This window comes from Hemiscyllium ocellatum, chromosome 2, assembly GCF_020745735.1.
Source record: "Hemiscyllium ocellatum isolate sHemOce1 chromosome 2, sHemOce1.pat.X.cur, whole genome shotgun sequence".
In the NCBI taxonomy this organism is placed as follows: Eukaryota; Metazoa; Chordata; class Chondrichthyes; order Orectolobiformes; family Hemiscylliidae; genus Hemiscyllium; species Hemiscyllium ocellatum.
In genome coordinates this window covers 146,982,250-147,002,862 of record NC_083402.1, presented here as the reverse complement: position 1 = coordinate 147,002,862, position 20,613 = coordinate 146,982,250, and the positions used below count along the sequence as shown (strand labels likewise).

Sequence of the window (20,613 nt, the reverse complement as noted above, 5' to 3'; positions counted from 1 at the left end):
ATTTCTCTAGTTTTACAGTCAGCTTTTCAGTGGCTTTGTTTCTCTCTAGATTTATAATTAGTTTCTGAAATTCATTGAATAACTCCATAAAGATTTGTACATCCCTCAACTTTAATGTTCTGCTTAAGTTCTGTAAATATATTTAGGTTGTTAATTCAGATATGAGCCCTGTTCAAATAAAATGTGTTCATGATATCATCATCTGGAGTGGCTCAGGACAAAATATACAGTGTGGTGGGCACAGCTAACAGGAGTTCACCGGAGTTATAAAGAGACAAGGCCTCTTGAAAAGCAAGAAACCAAATGGCTCTGGTTTATTGTCAAAAGGACCATGATGTTCATTGATTAGAAATATAATGAAGAAAGTATAGCCCATTAAACAGCCAGACATTAGACTGGTGGTAGTTAATTGCAAGTAATATTACCATCTAAAAACAATATAGTCAATGCAAGATTACCATATTTGGGTGAGTATTTGTTCCACATATCTGAAGAAGTCTCATAACTGATGTTTTCTTTGCATGCAGGAATGCATTCCCAGAAAACCTGGTGCAGGCTTGCTTTCAACAGGTAATTGAGTTCTTCTTCTCTCTGCTTACAAATCTCAGTTCAGCTACATACAGAGTTTTGGGTTAATTTTATTTGCTTTTGTTTAACACAGCTCCAATAAATGATTCAAAATCAAAAGGTACCTTCATATGAAATATTGCTAATCACTGAAACATCACTGCCGTTGCTTCAAATAAAATAGTATGCCAGACAGAAAACTCTATATCAGCCAAATAAATGTGTTAATTATCTCTTAATTCGTGTCTTTTAAATATTGATATTTGCTGAGAAAATGTTAAAATTTCTGTATTCTTGTACAATGTTCCTTAACAAAATTACCACACTCAAGCAGAATGAGTAACTTTATTTGGAAATCTGAAACAAGTTTACTTAATAAATAAACTCGTAACGCGCAGTCACAGAGCATCCTATGTACATCCAGATTTTAGCCTGCTGTTGCTACAGCTTGAATTTCTCAAGGTCATCCCCCCCCCCACACTGCTATCCACTTTCCCTGCCTATGATCCCAAAGCCTGCAGCATTTCAAACCAAGAACAGAGAGGAAAGTCAGCAGGCCTCGTCTGTCTCTACCAAAAAGCGTCACATCATGAACACCAGCACACACAGTCTTCATCCTGGCTGAAGTTGGGACAGCACTTAGATAATGGAAGACACAGGAGAAAAAAAACTTACAAAATGCATATAGATGGTTTGAGTACATAGTTGTTCGCTTTTGTAAGCATACCTTCATTTGCGCTGTTAAATATATCCGCTGAAGTTTAATTTTTACTGCTCAATCTGATTTAGTTACTCGAGCTATCCTAAGGATGAAGAAAAGACAGAGAATGGCCAAACATTGCTCAACTGTCACCAGCAAACCCCTCCTTGATTAAAGATAACTACAGACTTCAGGGATTCAGAGAATCCCTACAGTACAGGAAGCTCATCGGGTTCACACCGAATTGGCGGAGAAAGTCTCACCCTTACCTGTAACCCCACATTTCCCATGGCTAACACACCCTCACCTGGACATCTTTGGACTGCGGGAGGAAACCTGAGCACCCGGAGGAAACCCACGCAGATACAGGGAGAATGATGGGGGACTGCGATCAGTCAATGTGTTTCACATTAATGTGGAGTAAGCACAATGTAGAGGGCATGTGCCAGGGTCTAGGCTCTGGTGGGGCTAACATCCTGACTGACCATGACCAATCCCCTGGACTGAAATCAGATGAGCTTTTTGACTGTGGTGGTATTTTCTGACTGACTGTAAACCCCCTTCATCCCATGAAGGAGAGCATTCTTTTGAATTTCACATTGGGCCACATTGCTTGAAAACATAAAATGTGGAACCAGCTGGCGCATTGCTACAGGTGTGACCTTGACAGAGCATCGAGCCCCATGTCCAGCAACACATGCATCCCTTTGAACATTCAGTACTTCCCACTATCACGAGCTGCCTGCCTCTCCTTTTGTGCTAAACAGCAATACCAGCCACTGAGATAGGCAGCCTGGAAGAGAGCACCTTATACACCTTGAAATCAATGCTAGCCACACACAGGCTGCTATTCCATTAGTCTGTGGTAAAGTCAGTGAGTATGCTCTGCATACAATGCTGTGAAGTTTACAGAGCCTGGTAATCACCAGATAGCACAAAGTGAACGAGTGCTAAGAAAGCAAGCTATAAACTATAAAGTTAAAAATCACACAACACCAGGTTATAGTCCAACAAGTTTAATTGGAAGCGCTAGCTTTCGGAGCGCTGCCTGATGGAGGCAAAAGGATGTACTCGCTTTTTGCCAATGTCAACTTGTGGGTCAATGGGAATGGTGCCCACTCAACGAGCAAGGATGTTGTGAAGAAGCAGGTGACTGATGGCTGGGAAATGCAGTTGGTGAGATGCAGCTACCAGGTACCTGCTGTGATTTGCGTGCAGGGAATGGGCACCATCTAGTTTCCCAGAGAAGGAGAGAAGAATTGGAAATGGTGTATCAATAAGGCAACTCGGCAGCTTCAATTAGATGCAACTGCATAAAAAGAAGTTGCTACTTAATGGCAATATTCTACAGTCACTCTTTAAGGCTTAAGGGGCAAATCAGGGAACATTTTTTCAAATTCAAGATTCCAAATGTTTCATTTCCATCTTTCACAGCAGAGAAAGGGAATTAAATCTGTGTCTCCAATGCAATAATAGGCATAAACATTTCCATTGGTGTAAATTTCACCATGGGGGTATTTAGCCACATAAAAGAATTGTAAAAATATTTCTTGATGTTTTCAAAATGATTATATTCAACAAAGATCTGTCCTTTCCAGGCTTTTATCCGAAAGCCTTCTCTAGTGGTGTTGCTGTAGCATGACAACTGGATATTTTACCCCACAAGTCACTCTGATCTCTGGTCTGCCAGGAGTCAAAAGTTCCAAAAATTTGGTAAAACTACAATGTTGCCTTGAAACACTCTTGTGCTGAAAAAAGTTGGCAATGTTCCAGCCAGATGCATTGAAAACTTCAGTGCTGCAAAATTTAAACTGGGTTCTAATCTCTGAAAAGTCACGGTATGCCATCACGTGTTAACTCTTATCAGTTTTCTCCCCATGGCCACTAGGAATTGTGTTGAAAATGTACCACCTCACTTCACGCATGCCTCATAACTAACCAGTTACAGGAGACGTAAATAGTATTTTCATAACTATCCAAAACACCAGTATTCATCTCTTCCCCTTAAAATGTTTCATATTTGCTTAAGTTACCTTTGGTTGGTTTTATTAAAGAACTGTAGTTGATTTGGCAGGACATAAAGTGATTGATTCAATTCAGAGTTATTGTGTGACCTCATCTTTGGTTTTGTTTTTCAGTATAAAAGCAAGCGACTAGAAATTGAACCTGTAAACAATGCCAGTATTCCTACTAGCCCAATGGTTAATGTTGTTATGACAACACAAATGAATGAGGTAATATAGCTAATATAAAATACAAAACGAATTGCTGGAAATATCCAGCAAGTCACGCGGCATTTGTGGAGAGAGAAACACAGTAAATGAAATGATCTCTACTTGGAATGTTCAATCTATTTATTTCTCCCAAAAGGCTTCTTTATATCTTGTGTAGCATTTTGCTTTTGCATTTGCAGTATGTTGCATAACTTCTTTGGTACTCAGTTGCATCATGATATTTGCCACGCAATTTTGATAAAATGTGTTTTCAAGATCCAAGTTTCTGAACATACGCAGTACATCAGGATGAAGAAAACAGCATCAGTCTCCTCACATTCTTAGTTTTCCAGTTTCCTAGCACTAACACATCAATCCACAGAGTGAAGAGAAACACTAACCTTAACCCTGTTCCTAAGTCTCAATGTTGCATTCTAAGAGACACTGTTCCCACTTTTTATTCAGAAGCATTGTTTAAAATGGACCAATTGTGAACTGTGGACATGTGAAGTATGAGGTGTGGAGGGAATAAAATGAAGGAAAAAACAGAAGCTAAAATTCAGACATCCGCAATCTTTCAAATTCAAATTCACAACAATTATGAAATATGAAGCCTCTTCATCCATTTCAGGGATTTGCTATCCAAAGCACAAGGGTTTAATTTAGCTATACCCCGTCAATATGCAGATTATTGTCCCCAGTGATTACTACATCAAGCATGACTTCCTGATGTGTGGCATACCTTACATTGCCACTAAAAACAACTCCTAACAATGATTTTATGTCCTAATTTTTAAGTAAGGATCATTGTAGTGAAATTTGCATTGCCATGTATAGTTCTAGACTTCTTTTGAACATTATTTGCAGTCTAAAAATCAGGGAAATTAAATAGATCCTATAAACTCAGGCAAAACTTGCTTCAATTTTGAGTATGCTTCGTGAGCAGATTCACTGCTAAAGATGACCTTCCCATTTAATAATCCTCCTCCTTATTTTCTTTTGTGGCTTATGCCAAAAGATGAGTGTGCTAGAGTATGGTGCCGGCACAAAACCTCGGTCATTACATTCAAGGTGCCATGTATGTGTATCTCTGAACCTGATTCTGAAAGGAGGAATTGCTTTCTTCCCCCTCAAGTCCAAGATTATTGATTCACCCTCAAAAATGTAACTACCTGTGGTAAAAATGCCACAAAAAATTTTGACAAGCCTTAAAGTGAAGTGAGAAAATTAATGAGACTTTTGTAAGACAATCTCAGCTACTTGCTTGAATAAACTCAATGGTGTTCACAGAACATAGAACAATACAGCACAGGCCCTTCAGCCCTCGATGTTGTGCTGACCTTTTATCCTACTCTGAGATCAATCTAACCTACATACCCTTTGTTTTACCATAATCCACATGCTTATCCAAGAGTCGCTTAACTGTCCCTAATGTATCTGACTCTACTACCACCGATGGCAGTGCATTCCACACACCCATCACACTCTGCGTTCATGAAACATTACATTTAGGAGTGACTTGTTCTACATTTGTTAGTGCACCAATGGATCAGAATTAGAATTAGATTTACTGCCACATGTACACAAAAGAACAGGGAATTTAGTGAAATGTGGACAATGTTGCCAATACACAGTGCAATCTTTGAGAGATAAAAATAAAAGTAAATAAAGAAAAAAAAACACTACATTATAGATATACATAGTGTAAGTGAGGAAAATGAGAAACAAAGCTAAAATGATAGACATTGCAGTCCTTCTATAAGGGCTTCCATGTGGCTTTACTGGGCTCCACAGGTTCCCAACCAGCAGCTGTCTCTGCTCCAGGCTGCTGGCTGTACCCTCCTCTCTCTACCCCCAGACCCACTCACTGCCATCCCTGTATCCCCATCTCTCCAACCCCCAGACCCGCTCATCGCCATCCCTGTATCCCCTTCTCACTCCCCCCAGACCCACTCATCGCCATCCCTGTATCCCCTTCTCCCTCCCCCAGACCCACTCACCGCCATCCCTGAATCCCCTTCTCCCTCCCCCCAGACCCACTCACTGCCATCCCTGTATCCCCTTCTCCCTCCTCCCAGACCCACTCACCGCCATCCCTGAATCCCCTTCTCCCTCCCCCCAGACCCACTCACTGCCATCCCTGTATCCCCTTCTCCCTCCTCCCAGACCCACTCATCGCCATCCCTGTATCCCCTTCTCCCTCCCCCAGACCCACTCACCGCCATCCCTGGATCCCCTTCTCCCTCCCCCCAGACCCACTCACTGCCATCCTTGTATCCCCATCTCCCTCCCCCTAGACTCACTCGCTGCCATCCCTGTATCCCTTCTCCCTCCCCCCAGACCCACTCATTGCCATCCCTGTATCGCCTTCTCCCTCCACTCAGACCCACTCACCGCCATCCCTGTATCTCCATCTCCCTCCCCCCAGACCCACTCATTGCCATCCCTGTATCCCTGTATCCCCATCTCCCTCCCCCTAGACTCACTCGCTGCCATCCCTGTATCCCTGTATCCCCATCTCCCTCCCCCTAGACTCACTCACTGCCATCCCTGTATCCCTGTATCCCTGTATCCCCATCTCCCTCCCCCTAGACTCACTCACTGCCATCCCTGTATCCCTGTATCCCCATCTCCCTCCCCCTAGACTCACTCGCTGCCATCCCTGTATCCCCTTCTCCCTGCTCCCATGCCTGCTCACCACTGTCTCTGCTCTGCTCTGCTCCAGGTCACTGGCAGTACCCTCCTCCCCCTGTCCCCAGGCCCACTTGTCACCATCCCTGCTCTGCTCCGGGCCGCTGGCTGTACCCTCTCTGCTGAACTCAGTTAAATAAGGTTACATACATGCATTATGAGCACCCAGACCTTTGCAAATCTGTGCTGGGTGAGTATGATGCATCAATTGCAGTATTGAATGGTGGAAAGCAGAAATCTGGAAATTGCCTATGGAGATTGAAGCATAAGGAGTCAGTTTGGGCCCTCTATTGACTGAGGGCAGGATAGCATCAGTCGTCATCTTAGAGAAGGTTGCCTTAAACTTGAAGTCTTTCCCTCAAGTATACCCAGGGACAAACATTATCTACTACTAGCTATCCAACAACAAGGCTCACAGCTTCTGGTAAGTCAATTGAAAACACATTGAGGCCTTGGAAGTGAATTGCTTTCACCTCTTCCATAATTAAAAATCAAACACAAAGCTAATTCTCTTTCAGTTAAAAAGGTATTTGAACAAGCTGGAAAAGAAATATCCATATCCTTTAAACAAGTGGACATATTTACCTTTTTAAAGATAAGAACTGGCAGGAGGAAGACCCATTGATTTTGAGGTGGCCTATGAAAGACAGAAACATGAATATAATACACAATAACAAGGTTTGGCCTTGCAGCATTCTGCATCCTATTGTGACTGCAGGATAGCGCAACATTTTTCAGTTTCTTACCCTTCCACATAGTCCACTCCATGCAAAGAATTTTGACAGCATAGATAATTTTCAGATTTCAATCAGTCAATCTTGCTGCACCCGACACACATTCTATCCCTATAATCTTTCCATTCATGGCTTTCCCACAATGCTATGTGTGTAAAGCTGTCTTGTGGCAACGCAGAGATATTCATGTCACTTTCTCTCCAATCTGCCTTTGGTAAGGAATGATGAGATTTTTGAAACAAGTAAAGAGGTTAGTTTCCTGGAGGGTTACCTTGCTTACACAATAGTTACAGAGTCATATGGAGCAAGAGGGTCCCATAATTGATACCCTACAGTGTGCCCTACAGCCATCAAAGATGATATTTGTTTGGGGTGAGGAGGAGGAAGTGTTCAGTCCCAGGATTTAACCTCCCTAGAGGTTATTCAATAGTTAACCCATTAACAAGCAAAGAAATTTTTTGTTTTAATTGAATCTTGAAAATTTGGATGTGATCCCTGCAAACATTGATGTTATAATGAAACTTTAACCTGGAAGAGTCTGTCCTTGGGTTTTGTGCACATGATTTTAAAAAAAATTCATATTGCATTGCATTTGAGAGCTTCAGTTGTTGAGTGCAGAAAATGTAGCAATTCCTTGAAAAGAAGTCGTCAATGTATTCAATTAACAAATAGGTTAAAATTCTTATTTTTAATCTGTTCAAAACTCCTCATAGACTAAGAGCAGTGACTACAAAGTGATTGGAGCATACTCTGATGGACTAAATGTACTGGGCCTCATTGTCTTCTGCCTAGTATTTGGGATTGTCATTGGACAGATGGGCGAAAAAGGCAAAATTCTGCTAGATTTCTTTGATGCATTGAATGAAGCCACCATGAAAATTGTACAGATTATTATGTGGTAAGTAGAATGTTGCGTTAAAATTAATTTCTACCTTTTTTCAACACTATCCTTCCTGTGCTAATTATTGGAACCATTGCCGCAACCAATGATTGGTTTTCATCCTTGTCCATTACAAGATCCATAAACAGCAAACAACTCTCTGATGCCTTCGATCACTTCATGCAAGAAATATACCCACCAAGAAAGACTGTCCTAAGAGAGGAAGGGATCATAACTCTTTTTGTTAACAATGATCCACATTTCTCTGTTAATCACTGTTTTCATTGTCTAAGGAGACACAGAAAAATGAGAAGTTCAATACACCACCTTGTTCCCTGGCCTGTCTCACTGTATAAGGCCTGCTACAGAGCTTCAGCAAAGCTCAATGCACCTCATTTTCCACTTGGGACCTCTGCAGTCTTCTGGACTCAATAACGAGTTCAACAATTTTAGGTTTTGAGGCATCTTTTCCATGTCCTTACCCCAACCCCCATGCACCAAGCCTCGTTGTCACATGGAGGAAGTGAGGTCAGCAGATGGTGGAGATCAGAATCGAGAGTGTGGTGCTGAAAAAGCACAGCAGGTCGGGCAGCATCCGAGGAGCAGGGGAATCGACGTTTTAAGCATAAGCACTTCATCAGGAATTGTTATCACATGGTCCACTATTATACACAACCCATTGTTAGCCACTACTAGTCTGCACTAGTGGCCTATTCATTTTCCTGGGCTGACCATTATCTATGCCTTTCTCTCTCTTTGGGCTCCATCTCCACCTGCTGTTTACTCCTTACCCAAGTCCCCACCTTATCTTCTGCATAAAAACAATACTTTTGTAGCTAGCTGAAAATGTGTTGCTGGTTAAAGCACAGCAGGTTAGGCAGCATCCAAGGAATAGGAAATTCGATGTTTCGGGCATAAGCCCTTCATCAGGAATACTTTTGTAGCTACCATCAGTTCTGAGGAATGGTCCCTGAACCCAAAATGTTAACTCTAATTTTTCTTCACAGATGATGCCAGAGCTGCTGAACTTTTCCAGCGGTTTCTGTTTTTGTTTTTGAAAAGTGTTAGTCCCTGTAATCAGATTCCAGTAGTAGCATTCCACAAAAACAAAAATCTTATGTCAATTGTATTTTGGATGACTCCTGCCATTGCAGTTTGGTGAAAGTGAAAAAAAATGGCTAAACTATTTAAACTTCACAAATTAAAATGCCGAGATTTACTCTGAAAAAGCAAACTTTGCTATTTTAGTGCTTGAGCTGCAAATAAAATTAAATTAACTATCATTTCTAAACAGTGGGTTAGAAATAAACATATTTTCAATTGAAATGATATTTCCTAATTTGATCGCTTGTCAATGATTTCTTTTTAGGTATATGCCAATAGGTATATTATTTCTTATTGCTGCGAAAGTAATGCGAGTGGATGACTGGGAAATTTTCCGTAGACTTGGGCTTTATATGGCAACAGTGCTGACTGGGTATGTATCACAAAGCCTTTAAATTGCTTAAGTGGGAATTACTGAAGCAAATTTTGAAAGTTTACAAAAGCATTTGTCTTTAAATGTACAGTGTCCGGATTGAGTTATTTCAATAGAAAATATACAGACTAATGTTTCTTTATGGAGTTATCAAAGAGAACAGGCCCAGAAATGTTGGAGAAGATTCATCCAACAGTAATTCTCTATAAAATTACCCACTTATCTTTCATCAGTTTGTTTCCAGTTGAATTTCCAAGCTGAAAATGTGTTGCTGGAAAAGCGCAGCAGGTTTCCAGCAACACATTTTCAGCTCTAATCTCCAGCATCTGCAGACCTCACTTTCTCCTCGAAGAGTTGAATTTCCTAGTCAGGTATGCCACATGTGTGTCCACTGGGGGAAAACCTGTCGACATCCACCCTGTGCAGGAGTAGCATTGCAAAGCAAGACGTGCCCCCGTTTTATAGCATGCTGCTCTACTTCAGGATTTAAATCATTTGTAAATGGTTTCATAGGCTCTCTGGCAGCCAGTGAGGAGTGTAAAATTGTAATATGTGAGATGGTTTGTGTTGGTGGGGGATAGGTATCGAGTCCATTATGGGCAGGGTAGGGTTTGTAGATTTCAGATCTGGCAAGGTCAGGTCATGTTTTAGGAGGGCTGGCAGTGGGAGGTGAATCTTGCAGGGTCAGGTCTAGTGGCCAGGCCTGGAGAGTTGTCAGAGATTGTAGGAGTTGTATGTGGAGATGCTGGGTGTGGTTAGTAGTGGGTCAAACCTTCTGTTCTGTTGTTATCCAGGACTTAGAGTAAAGTTTTAATCCTCTAAGTTTTCCTGGTTAACCATGAAAGTTTGTCGGAATCCTTTATCCTAGACTTTGAGCAAGGTTCTGGAAGTAGGACAATTCCCACAAAATCATGTGCTGGGAATTCTGCATGCATAACTCAGTTCCTCAATGCTCCAACAAATATCTGGCCTTCAGAATATCTGGGTCAGAATAGTTCAGTGATGATGCAGGGTTAAACCTGGCATGGTTGAATGGTTATGATGACATCCATGATCTCCAAGGCCATTGTTAAATATATGGCACATGGACAGGAAGATTGATGTTGAGGACTTTATATTAACAAAGCACAAGCAGTTTTTATTCACATTGCACTAGCCAATAACCCAGAGATCAAAAATGTCTTCAAGTGCATCATTAATTCATATTGGCTTTGTACCCTGTCTGTAAAATCATGAAATGATGTGAGTGTATTTGCCAGATAATCACTGTAATTCATAAGCATGCTCGTTTGGGATACAGATTGAGTTTTATTGTAATATAAATTATGTCTGCATTTGTAGAAGTGTATGGTTCCAGGAGCACACAGGTGAAACATTGAAAGTTGTCCTTCTAATTCATATTAACCTTTGCCTTGCTGAGTAAATACCCTAATAATTATTTAGAGAAAATTTACAGTAGCTTTAGGGGCAGCATGGTGGCTCAGTGGTTAACATTGCTGCCTCACAGCAACAGGGACTCGGGCTTGGTTCCAGCCTTGGGCAACTGTCTGTGTGGAGTTTGCACATTCTCCCTGTGTCTATGTGGGTTTCCTCTAGGTGCTCCGGTTTCCTCCTACAGTCCAAAGATGTACAGATTAGGTGAATTAGGCCATGCTAAATTGTCCATAGTATTAGTCAGAGGGAAATGGGTCTGGGTGGGTTACTCGTCGGAGGGTCGGTGTGGACTTGTTGGGCCAAATGGCCTGTTTCCACGCTGTAGGGAATCTAATCTAATCCTTTAATTTATATGGTATCTTTAATAGAAGATATATCTCAAGACGCTACACAGGATATATCTAAGACTCTTCATCTTAGCTCAGTGATTTACCAGTGGATGCTACATATGTATCAATGGATCTTCTGAAAACCATGATATTGTTTTGAGCAGGAACGTACAGGAAATAATGGTGCAGTGGTAATGTCTCTGGACTAGAATCGAGAACAACAGGCAATTAGCTACAGGACTATGGCAATTAGTGAAATATGAAATTTAAAACTGTATAGTTATAACCACCATCGATCATTATAAAAACCTATCTGGTTCACCACTGACTTTCAGGGAAGGAAATCTGCCATCCTTACCTGGTCTGGCCTATATGTGAGTGCAGAGTTGACTCTTAACTGCTCTCTTGAATAAAAGAAAAAAAAAAGAGAGAGAAATATTAACTCTTTGAAGGTCTCAATTGAATTGAGTTGAATGAACTAGCTTTACTGTTCACATGAAAAGTTTAAAAGTCACCACTTACAGTGCCATCTTTGGTACAAAGTTGCCTCGATACGGATTCTTAAGTACAAATTCTTTGGAAAAAATAGAAAAACAAGAAATGATGATTACAATATTACACATCTTCAAAAGTACAAAATCATAGTGTAATCATTGTACAATCACAATGAGTTTTCAAATAGTATTTGGCTTAAATTGTGTAGGATGGTTTTATGTAGGATTTTACAAGCCTTTATTGAAGGCGATATTACTTAAAATCCAATTCATTTTAAATTTTGTTGCAATTTCCTTTGGCAGATTAGCCATCCATGGTGGAATTATTCTCCCTGTGATCTATTTCATTGTGGTTAAGAAAAATCCCTTTATGTTCATTGGAGGAATGGCTGAGGCATTGTTGACTTCTGTCATGATTTCATCCAGGTAATGGGATAGGTGTTAGTGACTGTTGTACAATCCAGTAAACAACCTGGACCTTATTCGGAGAAGAATTTATACTGACAGCACAGAAAGAAAAATGTTAATTTGATTAATCATTTATTCTGCAGGATTTAATTAAGATTCTAATGGTTAATGTCCGACTCAAATCAAAAATACTGAGTCCCTGCAGATTTGCTCATTGAATGCAATTCATGATCTGTTACTGAATAGAACTGACTACGTAGACAGCGTGTTTAATTCCCATATGCTGATTCAGCACTCAACAATAGGAGTAAATGTCTTAAGCATCTCTAGACCAGGAAGGACATTAGTTAGCCTTGGTTTCTGCTTGCTATGCTGTGATCCCATTGGAAACTGCAGGTTGGGTAATGACAGGCAAGGTTTGGTAACAGTTTCTTGCTATTGCATAGGGGTGTTAATGCCCCTTGTCTATACACTCACTATATCTTCCCAGGCGTTGGAATGATCACTTGGGTCAATTGCCAGTGGATAGCTTCATCTTTAAAAGGAGCTAATATGGTGAGTGAGTGAGAGTGAGATAGTGAATCTTTTGCGCAAGCAATTGTGATATTTTTTTCCGAAGTCATCCTCATAATTTTACTATGATGTTTCAGAAATGATTATTTCACTTAAATAAATCAAACAAGGCAAACATTAGCCCAATATGCCTTGGAATGAGTGATGTAATGGACCAGAATGTTCTAGAATACTTTTTGTGCATGTGACAAAAAAATGGATTGTTAAGAAAGAGGGGAGGGATAAAACGAGAGAGATGTTGGACGTAGCTCGGGGATGGTTAGAGTTGTAGCATCAGAATAGAGCAATTAGACGAAGATGTGAAAATGCTAAGAAGTTAAAAACAAAAGTGAAAAGAGCATTGCTGTGGTAGTAACATGCATTCCTCCATGCAGTTCCGCAACTCTGCCAGTCACGTTCCGATGTGCTGAGGACAAAAACAAGGTTGACAAAAGGATCACCAGATTTGTGTTGCCGGTGGGTGCCACAATAAACATGGATGGAACAGCTCTATATGAAGCAGTTGCTGCAATATTTATTGCTCAGCTTAATGACTATCCATTGGATGCAGGACAGATAGTCACCATCAGGTGAGACCTCCAGCTCAGGTTTCAACATGTAAGGATATTGGTTCTTTTAAAATGTGCTGGTGCTATCAAATTTAATAAATCATTCGAATTAAACCATTTCCCTCCATAGTTATATTCCATGTAAAATACGCAAAGACATTGTGGTCAAGTTGCAATGTCCTAAACATACCTGTAAACCACAAGGAGACTCAGAATCAAAGAGAGAATTGGCTGAGTCTTTGGGTGGAGAAGGATTGTCCCATCTACCCACTGGAAAGTTATCAAGTGACCTGTGTTGACTGTTTTGAGGAAGACCCACCAAAAGCCCCACAAGGTCAGGGTTTGTTGGTGGAAGCCTTCCCCTGGAATCATGACCCTAGAGGTGTAAGTCCTTCCCTAATGAAAACTCCACACACAGTTGCAGACTGTCAGCTAACACTGTGGAGGCTGTGATTCTTGCCAGAAGTGCACTGCCATTGTTCTGGCATTGTGGAGTATCAAGGAAACAGTGGGTGAAATTGCGCTCGGGATTCCTGGGTTGGGTGGAAAGAAGTAAGGGACTCAGAATTAAGGGCTGGGGTTAATCCCATGGGGCTACTCTGACCTCTGTCCAGAAAGTTAAAAGAGTTGGAGATTTGATGGTTCTGATTCACTTAAACTTAATACTTACCCAGAAAACATTAAAGGTTTCAAATCCTACTTCAGTTCCTGGATAACTAATAACATTAGAATTCTCTTTATTGTTCCAAGAACACGGGCTAATTATTGCCTCCATATCTTTGTAAAAATTCAGGAGGACTGGCAGCATCTGCTTTCAGTCCCCATTAGTTACTGTTTTTTGTTTTGGATTTCCAGAATCCACAGTTCTTTTGTTTCACATCTCTGTTCCTGCTGTTTGAAACTAGGAGTGAACTGATTTGTAGTGCTCAGTGCCATCCCAGTCTGGGCATTTACCCACTGAGCCCTATGAAGTGGGAGTACTGTCAGTGGACAAGATTTCACTGCTTTTCCCCTCCCTCTTTTAAACTAATTTTGCTTTTTTTTTCCATCTCTTTGGGTACCTAATTTGGCACTGATTTCATCCATTCAAATGTAGATATTTTCCTAGCTAACCCGTTCAAAGATTGTACACCTCTGGAGCAGATGGGACTTGTACCCAGGCCTCCTGGTCCAGAGTTAGGGACAATAGCACTGACACAAGAGTGTTATAGTTTTCATGATAGGTAAAGCAGCAAACGGTGTGGGGTCTGATCAGTGTTTCTCAATTGTCCAGCATTACAGCCACAGCAGCCAGCATTGGAGCAGCGGGAGTTCCTCAAGCTGGGTTGGTCACCATGGTAATTGTTCTTACCGCAGTTGGATTGCCTGCTAATGACATCACTCTGATCATGGCCGTGGATTGGCTACTGTAAGTCTGCGTGAAGTTTTTTTTAAAAGAAAGTATCTTTCTTTTAGGAAACAATATTACTCTGAAACATAGGAACAGGAGAAGGTCACTCAGCCCCTTGAGCCTGCTCTGTCATTCAGTGTGATCAGGGCTGATCTATGGTCCAACTCCATACACCTGCCTTTGGCCCATAACCCTTAGCACCCTTGCCTTACAAAAAAACAAATCTTAGATTTAAAATTAACAACTGATCTGTAATGGAATGTATTCAGTTAAAGAAAATTATATTTAGTGTTCAAGATGTTATTCACAGTACTAGTCATATGTTTTTTCTTTGATGTAATAAGTTGTTCCAGAATGGCAGGTCAAAAACCGTATCATTTACGGTGGCAGGAAGTCTGTGGATCAGAATCGATATGAAATTAAAGGAGCTCAGTGTTACAATGTGGGGCACTCCCAAATATCAATCAGGCTGCAGAATAGACATGTGTTTTGTAAAAATAAAAACAGAAATATCTGGGAAAACTCAGGAGGTCTGGCAGCATCTCTGGATGGAGGTGGGGTCCTCCCCACTTACAACAAATGAGTATGCCGTCAATCCCTTACCCAGCTTCGAAAATGCCATCTCAAACCTCTCAACATAATAATCACCCATTTGAACAATAGTATCAAATAAATGTGTTCTTTTCATTTTCTGTATTATTAAGTAGAAGTGCTGTTCTAATCCGACAGAGTTAACATTTCAGGTCCAATGACCCTTCTTCAGAAAAGATTAGAGTGGTGCTTTTCCAACACCACTCTAATCTAGACTCTGATTTCCAGCATCTGCAGTCCTCACTTATGCCTTTCTTCAGAACAGGCATTGCTTCCCTGGACTTAAAATGTTAACTCTGCTTTCTCTTTATAGATGCTGCCAGACCTGCTGAGTTTTCCCAGCAGTTTCTGTTTTCAGTTTTCACTCACAGCATCCGCAGTTCTTTGGGGTTTTTTTTGTGTTTTGCAAATGCCTGACGCACAGTAGCCAGAGAATTCATTGCTTTTGACATCACAGGAAGACTACAGCAAAGTCAGGTCATCCAGTTTTACATGGTTATTGGTTTTCTTAAGGATCAGTGTACAATCAATGCCCAAGATACTTTGTAAGCTTTTTCAAGTATCTTAAAAGAAAGTCGTCCACTTCATTCTACATATAGCACATTGTTAACATGTCAATTTGGAAAATGCCTAAAGTTTTCATAACATGTATGTCAATCAAACTTTTACCTTTCTGGACAGCTCCATGGTAACCAATCATGACAACAGATAACTTCTGAATGACATTTGCTCCTTAGATTTCGTTAATACATGTTATAGCAGAGGAGCTTTACAATGTACATGATTTTAATAGATTGATCATCAGGAGAACCTTATGGGGCATAATTTTAAGGTGAGAGGAGAGGGATTTAAAAGGGAACTGAGGGGCAACATTTTCACACAGATGTTGCTTTGTATGTGGAATGAACTGCCAGAGGAAGTAGTAGATGCAAGTATAGGTATAACATTTAAAAGTCATTTGAACAGGCACATGAATCAGAAAGGTTTAGGGGGATATGGGTCAAACGCAGGTAAATGGTACTAGTTTAGTTTGGGACACTTGGTCAGCACAGATAAGTTGGATTTGTTTCTGTGCTGTATGATTTATGACATAATGGGCTTAAAATAAAGGTTGGGAATGGTTCTGCATCATTATTTATAAATTGCTATATCCTTCACAAATGTGTCACTCAAAGTTGGTATTGCTCGTCCATACCCTAACTTTATCACATACAGAGTTACTGGAGTTAAATGTCTCGTTACTACTGCATAATACATTGCAGCATGATGTAACCTTGAAGACAGCTATACAATACAGCCTTTGACACCACTTTGTTAAGTTTATATTAATTACATTTGACTATATAGGTGGGGTCCTCCCCACTTACAACAAATGAACATGCCTTCAATCCCCTACTCAGCTTCCAAAATGCCATCACAACCCTCTCAACATAATAATCACCCAGTTGAATGACAATATTAATTAACAGTGCTCTGTTCATTTTCTGTATTATTAGGTAAAAGTTTTATTTTAACCCAGCTCATGAAAAATAGTACAGGAACAAAACTTTACAGATCTCAATAAGCCTTTATTTACAAAGATTTCTCACCCCCACAGCTACAGTTTAACTGTGTTCCTTTTTAGAGACATAATTGTCTTTTCTAGTTAATATCACAACCTGAACGCAATTACATTCAATTAATATGCAATTAACAGAAATCAATCTATTCCTGTTATGCTCTTTCTGGATTGCTACTTGCATTATACTTTCCCGAGGGCTGTTCTGTGGGCCTGTTTAACAGATGCTTGACTTCTCATATTGTGTAAATATCTTTTGGAATTGAGGTGGCCTTCTCGTGGAGTTTACTGTTTATTACATGTTTGGAATAGTTCCTGGACAGTCTGGTATCAGCTGTTAGCTTCTCTCAGTTTATTTCTTTCTTTTATCATTGTTCACTCAAGGGATATGGGCATTACTGGCTGAGTCAGCATTTAATGACAACCCGCATTTACCCTTAAGAAAAGGGGTGGTGGCTGCTTTCCTCAACCACGTGAGTCTATTTGGTCCAGACACACCCACAATGAGTTTAGGGAGGGGGTTCCAGGTCTTGGTCTGTCGACAATAAAGGAACGGCAATATATTTCCAAGTGGTTTTGGGAGTTTGCAAATGGTGATGTTCCCATGTAGCTGCTGTCCTTGTCCTTTGAGGTGGCAGTATTTGTAAGTTTGCAAAGTGCTGTCTAAGCAGCCTCGGTGAATTTCTGCAATGCATCCTGTAGGCAATACACACTGATTATCATTGGTGAAGGGAGTAAATGTTTGTGGATGTGATGCCAATCAAGCAGGCCACTTTGTCCTGGATGGTATCAAGCATCTTGAGTGTTGTTGGAGCTGCCCCCATCCAGGCAAGTGGGGAGTATTCCATCACACTCCTGACTTGTGCCTTGTAGATGGTGGAGAGGAGTTGATTACCTGCTGCAGGATACCAAACCTCTGACCTGCACTTACAGCCATGGGATTGAACTGGCTCATCCAGTTCAGTTTCCCGTCAATGGTATCCTCGGAATGTTGATACTGGGGAACAAATACAGAGAATGTTGGAGAAACTCACCAGGTCTGGCAACATCTGTGGAGAGAAAGAAGGTTCATGTTCCAAGTCTGTCACTTCCTGTGCAATTCGGCACCTTTGTCCATGTTTGAGCCAAGGCTGTAATGAGGTCAGGAGCTGAGTGACCCTGGTGGAACCCAAACTGAGTGTCACAGAAAAGGTTATTGCTGAGCAGGTGTTGCATGATAGCACTGTTAGATCACTTACGGTGTGGAAACAGTTAATGACACCTTCCAGCACTGCTCTTCTGCAGACTCAAAACATCAGTTCTATTTTTTTCCACAGACACTGCCAGACCTGCTGAGTTTCTCCAGCATTCTGTGTTTGTTTCAAATTTCCAGCATCTGCCATACTTTATTTTTCATGGACAGTGAGATATTGAATGATGGCGATGCCGTTGAATGTCAAGGGGTGATGGTTAGATTCTATTCTGTTGGATTTGCTTATTGCCTGGCACATGGCAAAACTTTACGTGTGAATGTCACTTGCCACTTGTCAATCCAAACTGGATTTTGATCAGGTTTTGCTGCATTTGAACACAAACTGCTTCAGTATCTCAGGGGTTGTGAGTGGTGCTAAACATTGGTGAACATCCCTACGTCTGATGGAAGTTGGGCCATTGAAGCAGCTGAAGATGGTTGAGCCTAGGACACAACCCTGAGAAGCTGCTGCAGAATTGACTGACCTCCAACTATGGCAACCAGCAGGGAGTTAGCCTCCTGATGCCTTTGAATTGTTTTTCTTGGGCTCCTTCATGGCACACTCTGTAAAGCAGCCTTGATGTCAAGGGCTGTCACTCTAACCTTCTCTGTGCAATTCAGCTTCTTTGTCCATGTTTCAGCCAAGGCTGTAATGAGGTCAGGAGCTGAGTGGCCCTGGTGGAACCCAAACTGGGTGTCACTGAAAAGATTATTGCTGAGCAGGTGTTGCTTGATAGTACTGTTGAGACACCTTCCACAACTGGCAGATCATTCCATACATGTACCACCCTCTGTGTGAAAAAGTTGCCCCTTAGATCCCTTCTATATCTTTACCCTCTCACCCTTAAACCCAAGCCCTCTAATTCTGGACTCCCCCACCCAGGGAAAGGACCTTGTCTATTTACCCTATCCATGCCCCTCATGATGTTTTAAACCTCTATGAGGTTACCCCTTAGTCTCCGATGCTCCAAGGAAAGCAGCCCCAGCCTACTCAGCCTGTCCCTATAGCTCAAACCTTCCAATTCTGGCATGATGCTTGTCAATCTTTTCTGAACCCTTTCAAGTTTCACAACATCCTTCCGATAGGAAAGGGACCAGAATTGCACCTGATATTCCAAAAGTGACCTAACCAACATCCTGTACGATTGCAACTCCTGTACTCAAGACTTGTGCAGGCCTGATGTTTTGAATGGCCAAGCATTGATTCGTTTATGACAGGTGGCTCAACATTCAGACCTTTAGATGACAAAGAAGCATTTTGTTCGAAGGTATCTTTGATTGCTAACAAAAACAGTAATTGCTGGAAAAGCTCAGCAGGTCTGGCAGCATCTGTGGAGAGAAATCAGAGGGAGGGTCACCAGACCCCAAACGTTAACTCTGATTTCTCTCCACAGATGCTGCCAGATATGCTGAGCTTTTCCAGCAATTTCTGCTTTTGTTTCTGATTTCCAGCATCAACAGTTCTTGTTAGCTTTATTTAACTATGATCGCTAGATCATTGGGCTAACCCTTACACCACCCCAACTCCTTCCACAAACTTCAGTCTTAAGGGAATGTATTTTTCTCTACCTCAGACTGATTAATAGATTAGGTGCACAATCTATGGCGTGTTTACATGCAAAACAGGAAATTAGTTCGTTGAAGACTATTTAACTTCAAGTTTACTATTTGACCACTCATTAGTAAAGTTTACAGTCTTTCACTTTCCTTGGAATTTTATTACTGATGGCTCAGAGAACTGTATTTTGTTTATCTGTGGTTTAGTGTCAAATTAAACCAATTTTTGGATTATAATCATATCTTACCATGATAGGTTTCTTTGTAAAAGGTTGGTAAATGTAACATGGTATCATGTGAAATATTACAGCAGCAGATTACAGGAGGATTTTATCATCTCTGGATCACGGCATTGTTAACTAAATATCGAGCTGCAGAAAGATATAATCATGCTCATTCTGTAGTGTCTAGTGATGCTAAGCTTGAAAGGATTTGTAACATATTTGTAATGATTGTTGAATTCCACAGAGCTTTTTTTGAAAACTGAGAAATTGATAACAAAATGAATTGAGCAAATTATGTTTCAAATTGTTTTACTGTAGGTTACTTCAAAAATATATGTAAATGGATGTCCAGAAAAGTTCAGGATCTTGCATCTTTACAGACTGCATGGTCAGAAAGAGTTGATATTTTTATAAAGATACTCAGTCCGTTTGTTTCTGATCCACAACGTCTTCTGCCTGCTTCCTCAGGGATCGGTTTCGGACAATGGTGAATGTACTCGGCGACTCTTTCGGAGCTGGAATTGTGGAGAAACTGTCCAGTAAAGAACTGCAGCAGATGGATCTCATAACTAGCATTGACATAGTGAATCCATTTGCTCTGGAAACCGCTGCATCTGAGAAGGACATAAAGAAGATAAAGGAAACTTATGTCAATGGAGCATTTGATGTAGATAAAACAGACTCGGTAGCTGTCACAGAAACATCGCAATTTTGAATGAGTAAAGATGAGTTGCAAATGAGTATTTGTGAATATGTTAGACATAAGGATGACCTTACAAAGCTGTACATTTGAATCTATTCATAAATGTCTCCTCATCAGTAATGAGTACCTTAAGATAAACTTTTGAAAATATAATAGACACTGGCTATTGAAACCCTGATAATCAATTGCAAATTATTCCTCCATTTGCTTGCAGACAAGGTAGGATCACTCTCCAGTCCGAATGGGAGAGCAAGGTAGCTGTTGGTGGAACTAATACAAAGCTAGTATGAATAATCTCTCCTCCATGAAAT

At 40.8% G+C, this 20,613-nt stretch overlaps 1 protein-coding gene across 1 annotated transcript in view; it reads left to right on the top strand.

The window, feature by feature from the left end:
• Window positions 1-20,314, top strand: part of slc1a1 (solute carrier family 1 member 1) — a 66,858-nt gene extending 46,544 nt beyond the window's left edge. Inside the window, exons 5-12 of the mRNA XM_060846777.1 lie at window positions 528-570; window positions 3,406-3,501; window positions 7,619-7,803; window positions 9,155-9,262; window positions 11,823-11,945; window positions 12,875-13,069; window positions 14,322-14,456; window positions 20,068-20,314. Coding sequence (XP_060702760.1) covers window positions 528-570; window positions 3,406-3,501; window positions 7,619-7,803; window positions 9,155-9,262; window positions 11,823-11,945; window positions 12,875-13,069; window positions 14,322-14,456; window positions 20,068-20,314 — 1,132 coding nt within the window. The remainder of the gene's footprint in view (window positions 1-527; window positions 571-3,405; window positions 3,502-7,618; window positions 7,804-9,154; window positions 9,263-11,822; window positions 11,946-12,874; window positions 13,070-14,321; window positions 14,457-20,067) is intronic.
• The last annotated feature ends 299 nt before the right edge of the window (window positions 20,315-20,613 follow it).